Source organism: Symphalangus syndactylus, chromosome 19 (assembly GCF_028878055.3).
Source record: "Symphalangus syndactylus isolate Jambi chromosome 19, NHGRI_mSymSyn1-v2.1_pri, whole genome shotgun sequence".
NCBI classification, from domain to species: Eukaryota; Metazoa; Chordata; class Mammalia; order Primates; family Hylobatidae; genus Symphalangus; species Symphalangus syndactylus.
In genome coordinates this window covers 24,358,229-24,381,822 of record NC_072434.2, presented here as the reverse complement: position 1 = coordinate 24,381,822, position 23,594 = coordinate 24,358,229, and the positions used below count along the sequence as shown (strand labels likewise).

Below are 23,594 nucleotides of genomic sequence, written 5' to 3'. Positions count from 1 at the left end.
ATTGCTAAGAAAGGAAAGCCATACATATCTGTTTTAGCTGACCCTTATTTTTTGTCTTGATTTGCTTTTTTCCACTTTTGTACAGGCTTTATGTTTATGGAGGTCAAGTATGCATTCTCAACCTTCAAAACATGCTATCATTCATTTTAGGGCAGATGCTGAGAATAAGTATTTATTTCATCTATTCTATTTTACCCTTCTGCCCTTGTACTTTTCCCAGATTTGCAGAACTAGACAGGTTTAAATTCCCTAGGAAATAGCATCCCACTTTTTTTTTTTTTTTTTTTTTTTTTTTTTTTTTTTTTAGCGGGGAGGGAGAACGGGTGGTATTTAAAGCCCAAGTATGTCTTTTGAAATGCCGTTTTCACTGAAATTGATTCCTAGTTTTTGCTGAAATCTCTGATCAGGGACTTAGGGGTGTGACTTCAAGGTAACTTTGATTTGTGATCATTTAAACATTTTGAGTTGCAAAAGAAACATATTGGGAAAGGTAAATTCAGTAACAATACATGTGTTAGAATAACACAGCTTTGAAGATCAAGTGTTCTGTTATCTGCATTTTCATCTGTTTAATGTATCTAGTCAACTCCATTGGTGATTCACAACAGGATTATAATGGGAAAAAGAGCTCTTAGATAATTTACAGATTTTTAGTGCTATGGTGCCACCTACTGAAATATTACTAAATACTCCTTTGACTAAATAATGAAAACATTTAAGTTTTTTAAAATGTAGAAAATTTCATCCCTAGAAGATAAAAGTCAAAGTGTAGAATGTAGTAACTGTAATATGTGGAACACTAGATATATTACTGTGTTTTATTTTATATTTATTTGATGTGTTTATAGAATTTGAGAGAAAGCTCAATGCAGTTCTTACTTTGAGAAATAGTGATGCCTTCTCTTTATTGTCACACACCTACACATGTGCCCTCAATTTCCATTACTATTTCACATATTTTGCTTTACCTATTTTCCACACTTTCCCAGTATTGTTCATAAAGAATGTTTACATATATTGTAGTGTAATTTGTATTAAACAATCTCCAAATATTAAATATTTATTGTGCACTGGTTATTAAGTACTTTATGCAAAAATTTTATTTGCTTTTCCCAGATCTATTTGACTCCACTAAGAATACATTGTTGCTTTTAAGTAATACAGGAACTAGGGTAGAGTACAAGGCTGTCTACATACATAAAACAACTTAGATAACTACATCAGTTCATTTGTTTTGCATCGGACAAGCACAATAATATTTAACCATATACTCCAATCTAAATGGATAGGTCATGAAGTAGTTAAATATGTTATATAACCAATCTTTTGTTGTTGTTGTTGTTGTTGTTGTTGTTGTTTTTGAGTCAGGGTCTCACTCTCTCACCCAGGCTGGTGTACAGTGGCACCATCACATCTCACTACAGCCTCAACACCCACTCCTGGGCTTAGCCTCCCAAGTAGCTGGGACTATAGGTGCACACCACCCCACCCAGCTAAGTTTTGTATTTTAAGTAGAGACGAGGTTTTGCATGTTGCCCAGACTGGATTGCTTGGCTCAAGCAATCCACCTGCTTCTCCCTCCCAAAGTTCTGGGATTACAGGTGTGCACCACTGCGCCTGGCCACAACCAATCTCACTGGGTCTTTTTTTTCTATCAGTGAAGATTCAGCACAGTAGCTTCTATGTATGATTTTGGTAATGTTTAATAATGTTTGCACATCTGAAGTGCAACAGACAATTGAAGTCATTGCTCATGTAATTTCGGAAGAATTAAAATATGATAGAGAATTAATAAATTATTGCAGATATTTGGTTGTATAGTTTTCTCTAAATAGTTAAGTACCTTCACCTACTCCCTACCTTATTTAATATATAAAGGCATTCTCCACCAAAGTATTTGTTAGTGTACTGCTAATGTTGATGTAAAAATCATTAGATGACTGGGGGCGGTGGGGTGCAGGGAATGTCCTTTAGATGCTAAGTAGGTGTTTTAACTAAGCTATTTTATATAGGTCACATTTACTGTGTTCCTACTTTAAGACTGGTAAAATTTTTAATATTAAAAAGATTGAAAAATAGATTTATATAATCTAGTGCACATGGCTTGTTCAAATTGATATGTTGTTTCAAGTTGCATCACTCTAGTTCCCACCTTATTTCCTTAAGGGCATTGGCTTAAATGTTGAGGTAGTTTTTAATTTTAAATTTTAATTTTTAAATAGATTCTATGTGCTTTTTTCAGGGACGAAAACGTTTTTATGTCATTTATCATGTTGACTAAAAGTGTTACCAAAACTAAAAATCTGTTTATAGGGATTTTATGACCATGAGAACAAGCAAGTTGAGTCTTACACTAAGTCTAAAGAGTGATGCTGAAGTCTTGGAATTTTCTTTTAAAAAGATAAAATGGTGTGGGGTGTGCGTGTGTGTGTGTGTGCGTGCACGCATGTATTTGAAATAGTATATAAAAATGAAATAAAACATAGATTACAATGTTTTAGTGTGACCTAAAAATCACTCAGTGGAGGAATTTAGAATCATATCCAGTGATAAATCGGTGTACAAGCAAACACATATTCAATTCAAGAGGCTTTTATGGGAAGTAAGTATAAACATAGAAGAAACGAAAATGTTAGATCTTTAGATATTATGCTGTTTTCCAAGGATATTAAATTTTGCTGCATTAAAGATGAAAAGATTTGAGGAAATTTTGAATATGAGGCGATGATGAGATCAGAAAAAAAAAATATATGTATGCCCGTTATTCTGTCCTGTAGCTCCAGAAACCTCTTAACATCTAAACAAAAAGTCTGTAAATTTTAATAATTGTGCTTAATATTAGTGTAGTTTGGTTGATTTTCCTGTCAAAATAATATTCTGTAATAAATTAACTTGACACATCTCTAAATTTTCTCTAATATTTGTTTGTACCATTATAGAGCATTCACTCAGCACATTATGATTTAATCTGCATATCTATTTTTAGGTTCAAGGTTATTTTAGCATTTGTAGCACTACTAGTAATTTACTTGCAGCCAAATGATGATTAAGATCAATTTTTACTTAACTTATGAGTTTTTAATAAACATCTTCTCTAAAAGAATTTTCATGCTTGAAATTTCATATGAAGAGGAAAGGCCATAAGGACAAGTTGATGGGAAAAGACGGACGCCTGATGTGTGAGAGCATGGCCTGTAAAGTCAGACAGGCTCAGGTTCAAGTCTGGCTCACATATACTAGACTGGCCTTGTGAACTTGGCCAAGACACTTGACTTTTCTAAGCTTCTTAGGGTTTTTGTGATGTTTAAGAAAGGAAACATAAGCAAAAGACTTAGTATAGTGCCTGGCACCCAGTAAACACTCAATAAATATTAACAATTAATAACAATAAAATATCATTTCTAAATTGTTCTTTAAAAAAGTAAATCATTAGAAACAGTCTTCTCCATTTTGGTAATTTGCCTCTTGTCCTTCTTTTCAGAAGTTAGATTAAAATACTATACATCATGTATTTCTTTTAAAAAACTTATTGCTTTTGGACCATTTGGAAGTTTATTAATCTCTCTGAGACATGGAACGTGTACGTAGTCTGATGAATAGTGTACTGGTTGGAAACAGTTCTAGTATATTTACCCAGGTATTCACAGTTCTTTTGTTAAAAAAGAAATAGCTTCACATAGTGTCCCAGCATTTTTCTTCTCATTTCTGTGGTAAACAGATGATGAATTATAATTTTCTTTTATGAAACACTCTGTATAGTTGGTGCTACACATTTTGGTGACAACAAGGTAGTAAATCAGAGCAATAGAATATAGTGGTCTGTGGAATTAGTGGTGCAGGTAACATTAAGATTCCTCTTTTCTCTGTCATCAAATTTACTTTCTGATTTCTCCTCTGTATTAACTGATCCAATGGCTTCCGTCATTCTGAGGAAAAAGTTCAAGCTCCTTTTCAAGGCCTACAATGCTTGCTCCTTGGCTCTTCTCCTAAAGCTGTTATCATCAGATCTGTTTGATTTCTCCTTTGCACTTACTCATGCTTAAAAGAATCCAACAATTACTTATCAATCACTTCTTCTACACAAGACTCTTTGCTACAGCTGCTTCTCTTTCTTCTCCTCCTCTTTCTCATCTTATTATGTGATTCATGCTGATGTTGATGGGAGAAATTTTGATTATTAGTCTTAATCAGGTGTATCCATGACTAAAATGTCTTTGCAGATGACTAGATATATGTGTTTTATGGGTTATAAGCTTATCCAGGGCAAGGATCATGCTTTTATCATGTTTGAATCTAGTCTCCAACAGCATACCAGCACAACAATGTATGTTTCTTGAACCTAAGTGAACTAAATTAACTTCTTTAAAGTTCCAAGGAATGAGGTGCTTGCATGAGAAGGGGCATATCAACCTAATTTTAGATATGTAAGAGCTCATGTATTTCTCAGATAAAGAAGAGATATGTGTTGTATAAAGTATGTTCACACACTCAAAAGCAACTTGAATATTTTAAATTTGGTGATACGTTTTGTTCTTCACAATGAAGGACACTTTTCCTTTCACTTCAAACATGAGAGCTATTAGTTATTTCTATACTAATATTTTTTTCTTATTACCTCTTTTGCAAATCAACACAATTCTAAGACTTTAATTTACAAGAAAATAAGAACAAATAAGGAGAGCGGAATGCTGTTAAAGGGAACATAAACATAACAATAATTTACATGAAACAGAAAGATAAAAGCTAACTAGATAAGAAAAGGGACAAAAGTACAAACAATATCAATTAAAAACAATATTTAAGTATGAATTATTAAGAAAAAGAGAAATATAATGAGAAAATAAGAAAGTCATTATGTTAATAATTATGTATCACCCATCAATGATATAAAAATATAGATATATATAACAAAAATACATTTTACTTCAAGGAATAAGCCAGGGAATGTCATTGAAGAATACTGGGTGATGCTCCTTGGATGGCAACTCTGAAGGAAGAAAATGTTTTCACATCAGTTTGTTCTCAGAAGATAAAATATAAAAGCAGAAAGTCACCTTAAGTACCAGTTAATTCACTCTTCCATCTGATCTCTGATTCACTTTAACAACCTGAGTTTGCAGTCATTTGGAAAAGAACTTTACAATCTTTTAAATAGGCACTTACTAATATGAGGGATGAAAACATTGCACTTCACTGTAGACTGAATCTAGTTCCCATCATGCCAAGAAAGCTGCTCTTTTCAACATTTCCACAAACCCAGATGATAAATCCAGTGGACTCATGTTAATCCACCATGTTTATCCTACATGTGAATCCCCATATTATTTGACTTCAACCACTTCCTTCTCGAAACACCCCTACTCTTTTCTTGTTTGCTACAGCTTTCTTCCTACTTGGAAAATTTGATTACCTATGCTGGCTCTCTCCTTAATATTCACTGAACTTCAGGATTCTATCTTGGACACTTCTCTTTTATGTAGTTCGGTGATCTCCTTCACCTCTGTAGCTGCAAAATGTATCTATATGCCGATCTATAGCATCAGCCCAGATGTATATCATGAGCTACAAACCTCTATGTTCAAATGCTATTATACATTTTCACATGAAATCTCAAGCAAATTCCGATTCACCTCTCTCTACTCACTGTTTATTACTTCTCAAGTTCAGTGAAACTACAACTCACTAGCATGTTAAACTGTCAATCTAGATATTTTCCTTATTGCTCTTTCTCCTTTATTCTCACTTGCAAGGATTTACAAAGTCTTGGTGATTCTTGTGTGTTTCATCGGTCCTTTTCCCCTAACCTTTCTTTTGGGGTATACTCTTCTTATGTAGGACATCGTCTCTGTCTGTTTTGCTTTGGTTTTGGTCTCCTGATTTTCCTGCCCCCACCTTTGCTCTTTAATAATCCATTTTCCATTTCCTGAAAGGCTGATCTACAATTCAAATGTTTCTCCTTTAGGCCTCCCTTTAAAGACATCCCTCTAATGGATATCTAAAGCCTGTAAGATAAATCCCAGCTTCTTATTCCTCTGGGACCAAGCTAGCTATAAGTATTCCTTTAGGTTGTAGCTTAAATACATCCAAGAAACTCTCTGTATCAACTCCTCTACCAGCCAACCACCAACCCTGGAAATATAAATAAGATGATCCTATTATGTGCTCCTTTAGCACATTCTGTCTCACCTGTCATCACACTGTATTGATTGTTTTTGTTTATATCTCACACTAAATTGAGCTCATTGAGGGCAGGGAATTTTTATATGTTGGTCATATTATATCCCTAGCATGTGGCATAATGTCTAGCACAAAATAGGTGCTCAATTAATCATCATTATCTAAATAAATAATGCATTTGGGAAAAAAATGTTTCAAAAGTTTTTCAAAAGTCTTTTGCAGGCTTGAAATTAATCCCAATAGTGATCCTTTAGTCTGTTATGTTTCTGATTTAGCCTGGGGATTCAAAAAATAAATAACATAATTTTGACATATTTGGGCTTTGTAAACATGATACTAAGAGAGGAAATATAGTTTCATTAGGGTAAAAGCTGCTGAAAATTGCCACTTGGTGGATGTTCTATCATAGACTTGAGGTACATATAAAAATCTAATATATGTTTACGTGAATATGAATGAAATTTGAAATTTTCTAAGAGATTTTTGTTTCTTCTTTGCAGGGCAAAGCCAAACACCTTCCCCCACTGGTAAGAATTAATATTTGCATTTTTACTAATTTTATTTTCTTGTTGCAAAGTTTATATATTTAGCTACAATTTTCTATTATTAGCACTGAAATTATTTTTAAGGATAAATTTTATAATCATGAATGATTCTTGACATTCACTTGTTCTTAAACTTTCTGCTTATGTTATAGAGTTTAATAACTACCTAAACATGTTATTAAATTTGTGTATATATTTTGTGTATAAATAGTAACTTTTCCCAAACTTGACAGTAAATCACACAACAGGTTTCTACTCTCTTTTAATATTTTAAGACTACAAAAAAATGCATTTAAATTAGATCACAAAATTTTATAGTCTGAAAGCAGGTTAAGAGCTGTCTATGTATGTTATAGATACGTAGATAACAGATTTGTATATGTCTGTATTTCTTTAAGAGTATGTTGCTCTTTTCAATGGTATGCAAAACCCTTGAGACTGTTAAGATATTTTTAAATAATATTTTCAAATTCTACTGGACATTTCAATAGTCCTTATAAATGTCTTAATCATGAGATAAATTAAATTTAAAAACAGAGATGCTGCAAATAAATTCATACATAGTACATGCAAAATAAGAGAGAAAATTAAATTGCAGGTGGTTAAATATCACATTACTTAACTGATATTACTGAAAATGTATTTTTCCTGCATAATCATATGGTTGACAATATGCATTAAGAAGGTAAGTAAAATGATGAAGACAATTTTGATTTAATATTGTAATGCACAATTCCAACTAACGTACATTCAACATATCATGAAATTGGGTTATTAAAATGAATATTTTTGTCATGAAATAAAAATTCCGTCCAAATGAAGAAAATAAATAAACATGAAAATAGCAACAAAACACTTCTGAATATGCATAAGAATTCTATTTCCTTATTTTTAAAAAGGCCTAACACAATTTTACAGCTTTTAGCATGGCAGTGATGTTTTATAAATAAATGAAAGTCATTCCTGCATAGTAGATTGTGATTGGTTTATGCCAGCTACTCAAATGCAACTTAGTGTCTCCAACTTTTACAGAAGAGAGATTCATCTCAACCATACCAGCTGGTTATTTTTGCAGGAAAGGGATAGTTATAGGGTAGAACGGGGAGAGTCTTTAAAATGACACGCGAATCATCACCTTATTGAGGGAGTTTCTGTTATCTCTGAATTGACTCTATTATGACAAGCCTCCAAGTGATGAAAGCAGGTAAGTTAAAACTGTTAACCAAAATGCAAAGGAAAATGGTCTCTCCCAAATATTGGCCACAACAATGTCATCAATGGAAACCAGGAGAATTTGCAAAGTGGAGGTTCAAGAACAATGTGGAATTGGCAATTGAGTCAGGTTTTCTAATTTTAAATTCTTTTTTTTTTTTTTTTTTTTTTGAGACGGAGTCTCGCTCTGTCACCCAGGCTGGAGTGCAGTGGCGCAGTCTCGGCTCACTGCAAGCTCCGCCTCCCGGGTTCACGCCATTCTCCTGCCTCAGCCTCTCCGAGTAGCTGGGACTACAGGCACCCGCCACCACGCCCGGCTAATTTTTTTTGTATTTTTAGTAGAGACGGGGTTTCACCGTGGTCTCGATCTCCTGACCTCGTGATCTGCCCGCCTCGGCCTCCCAAAGTGCTGGGATTACAAGCGTGAGCCACCGCGCCCGGCCTTCTAATTTTAAATTCTTATTTGTGAAAGGGAATGTGAACTGAACTTAAGATGTGTGCAAAGATATGAAGGAGAGTAGTTCTCTGAAAACCTTTCTCCGTGCACCTGGGACTGAATTTGCTTGGCTAGAAGTAATCTTTAGGAATGCTACTCATCAAAATAGCATGGTACTATGTATTAGTCTGGGTTCTCTAGAGGGACAGAACTAATAGGATAGATGTGTATATGAGGGGTAGTTTATTAAGGAATGTTGACACACAATCACGAGGTGAAGTCCCACGATAGGCCATCTGCAAGCTGAGGAGCAAGGAAGCCAATCCGAGTCACCAAACCTCAAAAGTAGGGAAGCTGACAGTGCAGCCTTCAGTCGGTGGCCAAAGGCCCGAGAGCCCCTGGCAAACCACTGGAATAAGTCCAAGAGTCCAAAAGCTGAGGAACTTGGAGTTTGATGTTCAAGAGCAGGAAGCAGCCAGCATGAGAGAAAGATGAAGACCAGAAGACTCAGCAAGCCCACTTCTCCTATCTTCTTGTGCCTGCTTTTTCTAGCCATGCTGGCAGTTGGTTGGATGATGCCCACTCATATTGGGCGGGGGCAGGGGGGATTCCCCCAGTCCACTGACTCAAATGTTAATCTCCTTTGGCAATACTCTCACAGGCACACCCAGGAACAATACTTTGCATCCTTCAATCCAATCAAGTTGACACTCAATATTAACCATCACATACTATTATAAGGAGAATGTTGCATGATTTTCTTTCTAGTCTGTTTGTAATTCACATCTAATAAAAGAGTGAGAGTGGACGATAAAGGGAACTTGTTGCAGCATTTCTCTCAAAGCAAAAGGGATCATTGGAAGCTGGCAGACACCAGAATTGGTTTAACCTAAAAATAACAATAATTGTCAAGTCTATAATGATGACAGTGACTTAATTTGAATAGAAAGAATTCTAAACTCTCTCCTTCCTTCCTCCCTCCCTTCTTTCCTACTTTCTTTCCACTCCCTTTCTCCCACCGCCTTCTCTTTTCCTTTCTTTTCTCCTACCCTCTCTCCCTCCCTTTCTTTTATTCAATGCATATCAGTTGAAAAAATCTAAAGTTAGACCTGATTTTACACTGAAGGCTAGAGGTAGTTACTATCGTATTACTGTACTTAGTTGGATATGCTGGCATGTAATTACGGGTAAAAGTTTGTTGGATTTGTTTGTGAGTTATTTGGTTATAAAAATCTAGAGATTGAAGTTTTTCATTGGAAAATAACACACATAACAAGTCTATGATAATTTTGCATTTCTGTAATCACAGAATAGTTCTGCAATATTTCATGTATATTGGCATTGCTGAAGTTCAACATAATTAAGATGAATTTTATCTGTATTTAGTAAAAATTAACTTTAGCTTTGATACTAATGAATAAAGCTGGGTTTTTTATTTATCATACTATTTCCATTTTATTCTCTAGTGAGTAATATTGCAATTTTCATTCTTAACTCTTTCCTGTCCTATCATTTTTACTCCTTTTCTAGTTTCTCTCATTCTCTCCCTTTTTCCATATTTGTGCCGTTGTCTTTTGCCCAATCTTGTTGAACTGATTTAATTATTACTTGTTGTGTGATATACTTCAGTTTTTGCCTAATTAAATATTTAAAATTTTTTTTTGCGTTTCAAAAAGTAAATATATGTTAAGCAAAAAACAAAATTTTAAATACATCTTTATAATCCCAACCTCCAGAGATCACATGAGCTTTTTTTTTTTTTTTTTTGACACATTTGGTGTATTTTTCTATTCTTTTATTAAGAAAACCACTTTTTTCAGTAAAAGAGCATAAAAAAGTTTTAAAGGACTTTAATCAACAGTGCTAATTCCCTGCAAATTTTATTTATTTATTTATTTTTTTTTTTTATTTTTTTTATTTTTTGAGACGGAGTCTCGCTCTGTTGCCCAGGCTGGAGTGCAGTGGCGCGATCTCGGCTCACTGCAAGCTCCGCCTCCCGGGTTCACGCCATTCTCCTGCCTCAGCCTCCCGAGTAGCTGGGACTACAGGCGCCCGCCAACACACCCGGCTAATTTTTTGTATTTTTAGTAGAGACGGGGTTTCACCGTGTTAGCCAGGATGGTCTCGATCTCCTGACCTCGTGATCTGCCCGCCTCAGCCTCCCAAAGTGCTGGGATTACAGGCTTGAGCCACCGCGCCCGGCCTAAATTTTTTTTTTTTACCATTGTACACTCATGTCAACTGTGCATAAACTTATTTCACTACTACTTTGTCACATATTTTCCTCTTCTTAAAGTAAACTTGAACTGTGGAAATTATTTCAGTATTTTAAATTGTATCTCTTTGTTATCATGAAGTCAAAGACATTTCTGTAGACTTTGGTTGTTTGTAAACCTAGTCGTGAGTTTTGTTTTTCAGTCATTTACACACATTTTCATTGCTTTGTTTGCATTTAATTTGTTTTTAAAAAAATCCATGAATAGGCCGGGTGTGGTGGCTCACGCCTGTAATCCCAGCACTTTGAGAGGCTAAGGCGGGTGGATCATGAGGTCAGGAGATCAAGACCATCCTGGCCAACATAGTGAAACCCCATCTCTACTAAAAATACAAAAATTAGCTGGATGCGGTAGTGTATGCCTGTAATCCCAGCTACTTGGGAGGCTGAGGCAAGAGAATCGCTTGAACCAGGGAGTCGGAGGTTGCAGTGAGCCAAGATCGTGCCACTGCACTCCAGCCTGGTGACAGAGTGAGACTCTGTCTCAAAAAAAAGTATATATGTATATCCATGAATAAATAGAAGTTTTGTCTTTCATTTTTTTCTCCTGAAACCCTAGCTCTGCTAAAAACCTTCTAACTTTACCTTTCTCTATCCTTTTCTCTATCTACAACTTTTTAATTTTTTAATCATCTTTACCCATTATGCTTCATCCTTCTGAACTCAATTGCTTTGGATAGGTGAGAAGCTGCTTTCAATTTCATTTCCCCATTTCTATCTTTAGCTAATGTTCTGTAGCTTGTTTTAGATCTGCATCTATATATTATTTATATCTCTGTATGCATCAACATTTGTATATATGCATGTATATATGATTATATATATTTATGAATACATATACACACCATATACATATACTTATGTATGGTGTGTGTGTATGTATGTGTAGATATATGTACATACACAGTATAATGGACTGGGGAGTTAGTATACTTGGATGAGCATACATTTAGGGTATGATTCACATATTTATTTTGTCCTTCTTCCATTTTCTGTTAATTTAACAGGATCGACTACAGCAAAGATGCCCAGTGTTCCACTTTCAAGTGACCCCTTACCTACTTACACCACTGCATTCTCACCCGCAAGCATCTCTGAAAGAGAAAATGACTTCTCAGAGACCACACCTTCTCTTAGTCCAGACAATACTTCAACCCAAATATCCCCGGACTCTTTGGATAATGCTAGCACTTTTAATACCACAGGTTGGCACACAAAAGTTGTTAACTTAAATATCAGGGCAATGTCATTTAGAAAATTCTGAAGTTATCAGTACAACTTGCCTTTAAATTACGTGCACAGTTTCTAAGTATGTGATTTTATTCAAGTGCAGAAATTGCAGGAAATTAGTATCTGTGAAATATAGATCGACTGAAGTAATTAATGCATGTTGTTAGGGAGTGGAGAGAGAAAAGGAGTGAAGCAAGATCTCCAAGGACAATCAGGAGAGTAAATTTGTTCTAGTATCCTCTGATCTATATACACTCTCCATGATTCTCCCGCTTGGCTTCCCGCCACCTGGACAGATGAGAATTTCCCTAGTTCAGAGATTATCAGTTCTGTTCTCCTTGGAAGGTGCCTTAAACGGGAATCTTCCCATTTCTTTGTTTCATTCTAGATTCTCTTTATCCAAAAATTGTTGAAGATAGGAAATGTATTATTTTTAAATCCACTCTGAGAATTGACAACCCAATTTTGTTATTTGAGTTTCTTTTAAGAGCACTTGCATTATTGAAAACACTTTTAATTAAGGTTGTGAGTTCTACTGGTAAAATTAAAGGCAATATAGCCATGTTCCTGGCAAAAATCAGATTGATGCGAGAGATATTTTTGCTGAGGAGGGGCACTGATGCTCCTTAGAATGCTGATATATGTATATGCTAATTTAATGTTTAGTAATAGGTCTGCCAGTGTATTCAGTACTCAGATTTACCATCAGGAGAGTGTTCGTGCTTTTCTGAAATAATGTGTTATGTTGACTTTTTTGGGGGCAAACAGGTTTATAGATATACTCTGATAAAAGATACTAAGCCATTTGAACTGTTTAACAATGCCATTTATCTTCTTTTGAAAAACAAGCATATAGAACACCATCACAGAAATTTTGTTTCGGGTACATCAAAGTATTTTGAGTACCATACTGATGAAGTTTATATAGTAAGCAGTTAAATAAATGGTCAGCGCCTTCCTACAGCAAGTACAAGACTGTGTATTTAATCTTCCATTTGTTTCCCTGTCACCATAGCAGAGTAGTGACTAGGACCTGTCTAAACACTAAAAATTTGAACACATTGCCCAAAATTTTTACAAAAAGAATGCAAGGTGGAAGGTGCTGATGACTAGATAGAACATCTCATCCTATTTTATTATTTTGTTTATTGCCTGAGTAGTGTCACATAGAGTTTTCCTTTTGAAGGTTCTGTATTTCATGTCACATGCACAAATAAAAACATGCAACATTCCTTTCCTTCCCACATTTTTAAAATCTAAAACCACTTAAGCCATAAATTTACAGATAGAGCAAAGTATGAGAAATATTTAAAATTGAATAGATTGAAAATAACGATGAATAATTTTAAAATACTGATTTGTTCTAGCAAAATAATACTGATGGTGAAATTACCTTGAAAAGTTTATGCTTTCAAATAAAAACACGCTTTCTTTTCTAGAAAATAATCTTTTCATCAGGTGATATTTCAATTATCTATTGGAATAAAGTCCATATGAGTTATTTAATTTATGATTATGATTGATTTATACTGCTGACTGCAGTCAATTTTTTTCATTTACTGATAGAATTGGGGGAAAAATCCTTTAATCTGCATTTCTAAGAATATTTATATACACTATTCAAAATTGTTCATTTTTGAAAATGGTTACAATAACCATCCATGTGCATAACATTAAATTCAATTATGTAATTTTATTTTATAAAGATAGTTTATGACTATTTCAGAACATTTTCAATATAGATGGGTATGTGTGTATATATATTTGTATATACTGTTAAGTGTATATATATTTGTATATACTGTTAAGTATATATAAAGTGTATGTATGTATTGTGTGTGTATATACTTTAATCCTATATATACATGCATATACATATAGACATATAGGATTAAAATATATAAAGTGTATACTTTATATGTACTTAAAAGACACACAATGAAAATACCCCTTAAATTCTGTTCCTTGAAGATATCTTTTTAACCATTGTTGTATATCCTCCAGGCTCTCAACATATGATTTTGTGAGTATTCGAGAGACCGTGTGTGTAAGCATGGACATGTGAGATTGTTTCCACATGTTTTCAAACACTAGGTATTATCAACCTTTTAAAACTCTGCCAGTATGCTAGTTAGAAATATTTCATGTTGATTTACATTTAAAAAATTGTTCTTAACGCTGAACATTTTTTCATATACCTTTTGGCCCCTGTGTATATTAGGTAGACGTCTGTGACATCTCTTGTCCATTTTTAAATTTCTTCTTTTCTTTGTAATTTGTAAGAGATACTAGTATATTGGAAGATTCCTTTCTTATTCTGCCTACAAAGAAATGTCCCATCTGTCAGCTTGTAGAGTTGATGGAGAATTCAGAAGGCTCATAGTGATGTGAAAGTCAATAAAGCCACCTGGAAACACGAATTCTCTATGGCTGCATCCAGCTCAGGAAACCTCCCAAGGCTATGTAAATAGAGGACTCAGGTGCCTGTCACTTTCCAGCCAAGCAAATTTAAATACTGACAGACACATTTTAACAGATTCGGTCACTTCACAGTTTGGTAAACTATAATCGCAATTTGCTCCTGATAACCTCTTAGTAAATTATTCATCTCCAGTGGGGGAAGATTGATGTAATGATCTCACTTTCCTACCTTAGGTGTTTCGTCAGTACAGACGCCTCACCTTCCCACGCACGCAGACTCGCAGACGCCCCCTGCTGGAACTGACACGCAGACATTCAGCGGCTCCGCCGCCAATGCAAAACTCAACCCTACCCCAGGCAGCAATGCTATCTCAGGTTTGCGGGTCCTTTAGACTTGTGCAAATATGAAAAGTACATGACGACTACCTGTATTTAAGAATAGTGTGAGGAAATCTAACCACTTATTCAAGGTGCAGCTATTGCTAGTTGATGAATTTGGAATTTCAGTCGCTCTTAGGAATATGAAACCACAGAACAAATGTCCCTTTAATAGAGATGAAATAATAGTGAGAATTGTGAGATTACAGCAAAAATCTGCTCAGGAGGTAAGAGTTATTCAGGATAGTCTATTTTTTATATATTTTAGGCAATTATTCTACAGGGAAAACTTTTTGTTAGAAGTAAGAAATAATATGCATAAATCTTTACTGAAAGACTTTGTACCAACAAACAAAAGGGTGAAGAGTGATTCCTATTATCAATGAAGGGCAGTGAGAAATTGTAACCACAATGAAACTGTTATTGAAAGAATGAGAAAAAAAAGAAAGGAATGGGTTTATTTCCCGTTCAAACATTAAGAATCTTTCAGGATGGGATCTCTGTGTTTATAACAATGCAGAATATTTCCTCCCTTTTCATTTCAAAATTAGTGTCCAAATCACTTCGTGGTGTCCTTTTATATGCAAGAAAAACAAGTATGTCTTTTGTCAGATCGCAAATCCACACAGTCTCATATGTAATTTCAGTGATCTGAGTGCTTGAAAGTTAAAGATATAAATGGTAGACCTATGTAGCTGGCAGGAACATGGTCTTGCTTTAGGTAGGAATCAAACACATCAAATAGAATAATTATTATTTTGCAGTATTAAAACTGTGCCCTTGGCATAAAAATCATTCCAGGCAATCCACACTCTTTAAGCAAGTGGGAGAAGAGCCGCCCTCACCTGCCTCATTCCACCTAGTCCAGCTGCCATGGGAACCACAATAAAAATATTGGGAGCTTTTAGCAAACCCATAGATCCAGAAATAGTGGAGGGGCAGAAACTATAAAACAACAAAAGGGTACTGACCTCTGGGGGCTTGTTGTCACACAGACTAGTCTGCTCTGTCCTGATCAAGGAATTCTTCCTCTCAAAGTGGCTAATTCCACTGATTAAAAATCTATTAGGATTAATCAACCTAATTAAAATTGTAAATGCCACCCATAACCACCACTGAGAGTACCTACATAACAAGGGAAACGAAGTTTTCAAGTGAGGAGGAGGGAAGGTAGGGAGTTTCGGGAGGTTGAGAGTGGAAGCCTCAAAACAGCTTGGGAGCAGGGTCTGCTAGAGAGGGGAGAACAGAACAAGTGAGTGAGAGGAGTGTGGAAAAGATGGTGGAAAAACGCTGCTTTCAAAATTCTGCAGAGGGCCAGTTCTATGTCTGAATGAGTTTTTTAAAGGATGAATAAATGAGCTTTCCTCACTCTTCTACATATTCTGCTGGAGCCCTCCTCTGGGGATCCAGAGTGGAAAACCTCATGTTTACGTGGTTTATTCTATTCTATGGTTTAGCTAAATTTCGTGGTTTAGCGGCTTCTGAAGACTGAGCTGAGAACCCATGCTCAATTATTTGGAAGATGCATTTTCAATTCTAATGGAATGTATGTGTGAAATTATAGACTGTACTGCATTTGTAATTGGTAGACACCTGCATGCTGAAATCAAAGCCATGTTCAGAACATGGATGCATGTATCACTGCAGAAATACAGACTCTGCCTGCAAGTGTGAGACTAATCTCATGTCATTGAACTGATGACCTCAGGGATCTTGACAGAAAATAACCCAACAAACTCTTGAATAGAGGGCAGCTCATATTTCTTTTGCTTTTTCCATGGCAACTAGCATAGTGCTAGTCACCTAGTAGGCACCAAATGAATATACGTTGATTGCTTGCGCTGTAATTCTGGATGTGATGTTGGGCAAAGATGTAAAATACATTAGGTAATTTGAAGCCTGACAATGAAAAGTTCTAACCTAGTATAATGTGCAGCTTCTTTGGCTACAACACTAGATTCTATACCAATTAGCACCTATGTGATCAGAAAATAAGAGAATGATGCCACTGTAATGTGGAGTTTGTTGGATTTCAAGCCGATTTGATTTTTCCTGGCCAGGGAAGCCTGAATTGTGAAAGTAGAATTGTAACCTTCAGCTGGAAAGGAAGAAAAAGAAAACCTTTGGGCTCGTGCTGTGGCCCAGGCAGGATCCCATTCAGCTCTATTTTAAGAAAATTAAAACTGAGCACCTGCACCCAGGGATCCCTCCCCAGAGAGTTGTGTGCCTGCAAGGCTCTCAGCACGTATCAAGTTGCACTTCCTCCTGTGCCAGCCTTTTACACTCAGAGCTCTACCTCCATCTACATGGTCTCAGCACCACTAAGACAGCACCTGTCTCTACTGCTTTGATGCATTTTTTATATTGCCTAAGGCAGCCTGCAGCCCAGAGTCTTAGGCTTCTTGGGCTGTCCAAACTATATATTTTTTTAAGTTGTGCTCTGATTATGAAGCTTCATAGGTTTCCAGTTGTCTGCCCCTAAACGCATCTTTCCCATAAGCCCTGGTGTTTTTGATACAGTTCTATAGAATGCACGTGTTGTGGTATAGCAGAAGTGCTTGAAGGTTTGTTTCTCTGCCTTAACTTTAGTAGTTGTGTTTATGTTGTCTATCTGGCTATTGCCCTTGCATGACAGACACAAGTGACAGTGCTGATGGCCCTTCTGATTGCAGATGTCCCAGGAGAGAGGAGTACAGCCAGCACCTTTCCTACAGACCCAGTTTCCCCATTAACAACCACCCTCAGCCTTGCACGCCACAGCTCTGCTGCCTTACCTGCACGCACCTCCAATACCACCATCACAGCGAACACCTCAGGTCTGACTCTGCTGCTCTAGGTGTCTTCAGTTATAGATAATGAAATGGAAACTTGAAACTTTAATGCAGCTCTTTTATTTTGTGCCAAATATTATTTGCAGGTTTCCCATTTTACAAATGTTCATGTATGAACACCAAATTATGCAAAAGAAACTTGCCAGTAAGCTTTTTCTGGGCATATTTTCTTTTATTATTAATATTATAAAAGTCCATGGCAAAGAAGAATCAATAATAGGCCTTAATGTCATATAGCTCTGGGATCAAATCCAGTTTCTTCAACTTCATAGCTGATTACAGGGCAAATTACTAATACTTTCTGCATATCAGATTTGCTTTCTGTAAAAAGGGACATAATAACACTCCTTTCAAAATATTAACATGATGACTGAGTATGTAAAAATCTGGTATGTAATAAATATTTTAAAAGAGTAATTGTGACCCTTATTAGAATCCAAGTATGGAAGGCTGTGAATGAAAGGGAAATGAATAGTTTGAGGATGATTGCACATCATCAACTAAGAATTATATCAAGGAATGAATAGCTTTCCCTCAATTTATACGATGTTTAGTTTAAATGACTTGAAATAAATCTTTGATTCACTTTATTATTTTAAAAAGAAGCAAATGTCAAATCAAACGAGGACTCCTAGAGCAAAGATGCCATTAGGAAATTATCTTTGCTAAAGAGTTTTTCTTTCACCTTTTAATATAACAAACTCATTAACTTTTATTCTTCTGTTCATTTTCTTGCAGATGCCTACCTTAATGCCTCTGAAACAACCACTCTGAGCCCTTCTGGAAGCGCTGTCATTTCAACCACAACAATAGGTGATATTACGTAACCTCAGTCACGCAGCCACACCATCCCCATGTGCCTGGTGATGTGCTCTCACAAGAGCCTTCCACCCACTCTACCTCGGGCTCCTTTCTTTAAGTTGCATTAAGTGTTTGAATCCCGAGGGTGATGGAACAGCAGGAAGACATTTCTCTGCTTAGCAGTGCAACAGCTGATGAGATCAGGATATAATTGTTACTGTCAAAATCCATCAGAAAACATGTGTGAGAAACAACCACATCTACTAGAACTTTTTCTCACAGGGGTTTAGGTCTTTTTTTGAGACGGAGTCTCGCTCTGTCACCCAGGCTGGAGTGCAGTGGCGCAATCTCGGCTCACTGCAAGCTCCGCCTCCCGGGTTCACGCCATTCTCCTGCCTCAGCCTCTCCGAGTAGCTGGGACTACAGGCGCCCGCCACCACGCCCCGCTAATTTTTTTTTGTATTTTTAGTAGAGACGGGGTTTCACCGTGGTCTCGATCTCCTGACCTCGTGATCCGCCCGCCTTGGCCTCCCAAAGTGCTGGGATTACAAGCGTGAGCCACCGCGCCCGGCCGGGTTTAGGTCTTAGTAAGGAAAAGAACAAGCCCATCAAAGGGGCTATCCATTGCAAGTGGTGAGCATCAGACGGCTGATTGCAGAGTTCCAGTTAAGCAGTGAGAGGGCGTGGAGATAAAGGAAAGAGATATTGAGGGATGGTTACAGCAATGGTGGTATCTGTGAATCAGCAAGTCAGCTGATCAGAGCTTGCAAGCCCACAATTCTCCTCAAATTCTTCCAACCCAAAATCAAGATGAGCAGAGATCTCTTAGCTTTCACAAAGCACATGTTCTCCCAATTATTCAACTTAAATGCCTACACTCACACAAGATACTACTCAATTTGTTGAGAGAGCAATTTGTTACCCTGGATCTAGTAGATGTGCAAAGAGCTTACAAAAGTTAATCTAGAGAATGAAGCAGTCTTTGCATTTTCTCTGACTTTTTTTTTATATAAACGAAAAGTATAAACTTCGTACTATGGGGGTTATAATTATATAAATTGACATTGAGATTAATCAAAAAATGAAGACCTTTAAAATATTTTTGGCTGTGTGAATCTTCAGCCATGTTGCCATACCATAATTAGATATGTACCTAAAAGTCTTAATATTGTTAATTGTATTTATTGGGTGTATTTATGAAAAAGTTTGTAGAATTAACTCATTCCTTTATAATGCTTTAAGTTTTAAAATTAAAACCTGTACTAGGCAAATCCTTCATATTCTGTTAAATCTAACTAGGTAGACTTTATGAAGTAGAAGTACTGTAAATCAGCTTTCCCAAAAATGACATGGCAGATATTCTAAAGCAAAATTTCAATAATTTACATTTTTTTTTTCTCCATTACAGCTACTACTCCATCTAAGCCAACATGTGGTAAGCTTATTTACTTAGAATCAGTATACCTCACTTTGGAATAGCACTTTAATTACATCTTTCTTTATTCCAAGCTTTGAGGACCCACTAGCAAGCTAAACTCACTGGCTCTAATTTCTCACCAATGACTAGTCTCAAATTAGTAAAAAATTACTAGCTACACATGGACATAGAGTTGGGAATGATAGACACTGGGAAATACAAGAGCGATGATGGAAGGAGGAAGGCAAGGGTTGGGAAACTACCTGTATTGGGAACTGTGCCTACTTCCTGAGCATCAAATTCAATTTTACTGCAAACCTCAGCATCATGCAATATACCTTTGTAACAACCTTGCACATATAATCCTGGAATCCAAAATAAAAGTTGAAAACTAAATTTTCCAGTTAGACAACTTTGGTAAAGCCACGTAATTTAATTTAGGTATCTGGAAAAAAAATGGAATGACAGCAAGTTTGTTGGTGAGGGGGATGGGGACAAGGATTCAGTGTGATGATAAATATAAAATGTGGATAATACCTTCAAAGCTTATCAAGAAGAAAAATCTCCTTTTTCTCTCTCTTTCTGTCTTGCTTGTTAGCGGCTGACTCAAAGCAGATACTTGAAAACAGTTTGTCTCTCTCTTTTTTCTTCTTTCTCATTTTCTTCCTTGATTCTCAGTTGAAGCAAAGTGGTTCTTCATGGTCAGGGCTTATTCCTCCATTCATTTCTAAGTCTCGCCACTGGAGTCACTGCCTTTAGTAGCTTTCCATACATTTAGTGTGAAGAGTGGCCTTCATATGTCTGTTTAATTAATATGATCTTTTGTAATCAGGTTGTCATTCACCTCTCCTCCTCGCCTCTTGCATCATTGCCTCCTTATGTTCTTCACTTAAGTAATATGGAACCACTTACAGTTTTCTTTTCTTTCTTTCTTTCATTTGTTAGTTCTTTCTTTTTTTCTCACTCTGTTGCTCAGGCTGGAGTGCAGTGGTGCAATCTCAGCTCACTGCAACCTCTGCCTCCTGGGTTCAAGTGATTCTCCTGCCTCAGCCTCCCAAGTAGCTGGGACTACAGGCACATGCCACCGAGCCCAGCTGATTTTTGTATTTTTAGTAGAGATGGGGATTCACCATGTTGCCCACGCTGGTCTTGAACTCCTGACCTCAGGTGATCAACCTGCCTCGGCCTTCCAAAATGCTAGGATTACAGGCATGAGCCACCACGCCCGGCCCACTTACAGATTTCTAAACACATACTGTTCCTTCCTGCCTCTGTGGCCACTCCTGCTCTTCCTCTACAATTGGAACTCTGCTCCAACCTCATCCCCCAAACCCCATGTCTATTTTTCTATTTCCTGCTCATATTTTAAAACACAAACTAAGTCACTTTCTCTGGAAATCCTGCCCTATACCTCCAAATGGAACAGATCTCTGTCTTTCTAGTGCCACACTATTTCCTGCATAATCTTATTTTAGAGGTTTGTATGTCTCCTGCAATTCATGCGTGTGTCTGCCTCCACATTGGATTATACATTTCTAAAAGCTGATTATATCTAACTTGCCTTTGAATTCCTAGTATTGGTGACCATGTCTTACACATGACAAGGGCTTAATAATTTTTGTTGAATAAAAACGAATGAATAAATTTATATTTGTTGTAAAGATATTTTTATCAGTCAGCAGAAATTGTTGACACTAAACAAAGATGCTTTGGAGGTATATTATCAATCATAATTTTATCCAAGTTAAGGAATGAATGAGGGATTCTGGTCTCTGAGTAATTAATGCTCCCCATATATGAAGAAACAGATGGTTAATAACTACATTTTAGAAAACAAGAAAATTATAAAGCAAGAATAAATTTGTCAGATGCATCATTTATTTGTGCATCAAGTCAACAAGTAACTAGTGAGCTCCCATTAAGGATAAATATTATGCATACTCCTGGATTTACAGTGTTAATAAAAATAGACTAGACTTTGCTCTCATGGAAGTTCCAAGTCTAGCTAGGAAGACAGACACCCATCTGGTAATCATCCAAATATAAATTTACAAGCTGGGGTCCTTGATAGGGCAGTAAGGCACAGAAAATTATGAAAAAAATGATATGGAGGCCCCTGATGTGTTTTATCTTTTTCATGTTTCTTGGGGATATTCGGTTAGTTGATTTGATATTTTGGCATTCGCATTAATGTAGTTTTGTTTATTCTGGAAAAATAAGGTAACAGTCAATGTTCTATTTTCTTTTAGATGAAAAATATGCAAACATCACTGTGGATTACTTATATGACAAGAAAACTAAAGAATTTATGGCAAAGCTAAATGTTAATGAGAAAGTGGAATGTGGAAACAATAATTGCACAAACAATGAGGTGCATAAACTTACAGAATGTAAAGAAATAAATGTTTCCATATCTCATAATTCATGTACTTCTTATAAGGAATTAAAATTAGATGTGCCACCAGGTAAATATCAATTTATTTCTTTTAATAAATTTATAAAAACAGTACACTTTCGTGTGTGGTGTTCTCCAGTGGTAACAGGAACTGGTCTGGTGAGAGAACAGAGCTGAGGGAAAGGAAATCCCTTGGAAACAAGTGGGTGAACTTTCTGCTGTCTTAACCAAGTAAAAATGATAGAGTCAAATAAGCCTTCTGTTTACATCCATTAATCACCACTTTTACTTATTTAACAGGGAGATGTTCATGTGCACTAAATATAATTTATCCTGCTAAGTGATTGTCTACAAGCTTTCTTTATTCTCCTCTACTTAAATGAAGTCATTAATTATATATGTACATATATTTATTGTTTTAAGTACTAATTTATCTGAAATATATTAGGGAGAAAAAGGATTTGATGTGTATGGGAAGAACCAAAATACATTCATAAAAAGGCAGGTTATGGTCATGTTAGTGAGATCAAGCTGGTTTTGTCAGCTAAGCTACTGCTTGGAAAGAGGAGGGGGTGACAGGCGTCGGGCAGACTCCGGGGAAGCATCTCTTAGCCAAATGCATTCTGGAAAAGGGATTCCAGGGCCGTGTAATTTAAAAAAAATTCATATCATTTAATAATTCAAGACTATTAATAAATTTATTAACATTCAAGTATGTTAACATCAAATGTATTTTGAAAATAAAATCCATTTAATTTATTCATTTTCCCTAAATATTACTGAGATAAATTACCAATTAAACACAGAAGATGACAATACTTAAAAATGCGTTTCCCAAGAGGGAAACTCCCAATACACTTTATAATAATCATTCAATTAAAAGTAAATAAAGAGTAAACAAAAAATTTAAGATATAAACAAAAATACAAAATGGAATGAGTATTTTTTAAAATGTGCGAAAGCTACAATTTTATCAACATGTTTGCTTGCATTTCATTTTTTAACGTGGTATAACTTATAAAGGAAACACTACCAAAATATATGGTGCTAAAAATAATAAAGTAAATAATAAAAAAACACCAAATCCCTAGAGTTATTAGACTTTTCCCATAGCAATCTCAATCCTTGCCAAATTCTATGTCATTAGCATAATTTCAGTGGCTTTAACTGAGATGTTAGGAATGAATGAGGGCTTGGGATACACATTATGAAATACTAATCAAGTTTATTTCTGTATCTTCTTGGCAGGGGTTGAAAAGTTTCAGTTACATGATTGTACAAAAGATGAAAAAGCAGATACTACTATTTGTTTAAAATGGGAAAAGATTGAAACCTTTGATTGTGATACAAATAAAATTACCTACAGATTTCAATGTGGTAAGAATATAACATTGACCAGAGAATTTTTCTTGTGGTACAATGTTGTTCTAGATATTATTTAATTTTACTCTCTGCCCTTTCTCTCTTCCTCCCTAC

General features: G+C 35.8%; 1 protein-coding gene across 12 annotated transcripts in view; it reads left to right on the top strand.

The window, feature by feature from the left end:
• The window catches only part of PTPRC (protein tyrosine phosphatase receptor type C), a 119,848-nt gene that overhangs the window by 46,924 nt on the left and 49,330 nt on the right, over positions 1-23,594 (top strand). For 2 of the 12 annotated variants that reach the window (XM_063613714.1, XM_055235370.2), the window contains exons 3-10: positions 6,678-6,704; positions 11,653-11,850; positions 14,531-14,671; positions 17,347-17,490; positions 18,244-18,318; positions 19,715-19,741; positions 21,973-22,188; positions 23,367-23,495. In XM_063613714.1, coding sequence (XP_063469784.1) covers positions 6,678-6,704; positions 11,653-11,850; positions 14,531-14,671; positions 17,347-17,490; positions 18,244-18,318; positions 19,715-19,741; positions 21,973-22,188; positions 23,367-23,495 — 957 coding nt within the window. Of the gene's footprint in view, positions 1-6,677; positions 6,705-8,661; positions 10,251-11,652; positions 11,851-14,530; positions 14,672-17,346; positions 17,491-18,243; positions 18,319-19,714; positions 19,742-21,972; positions 22,189-23,366; positions 23,496-23,594 lie in introns of those variants that run through there. The other 10 variants (XM_063613715.1, XM_055235372.2, XM_063613716.1 and 7 more) reach the window with 6 other exon arrangements.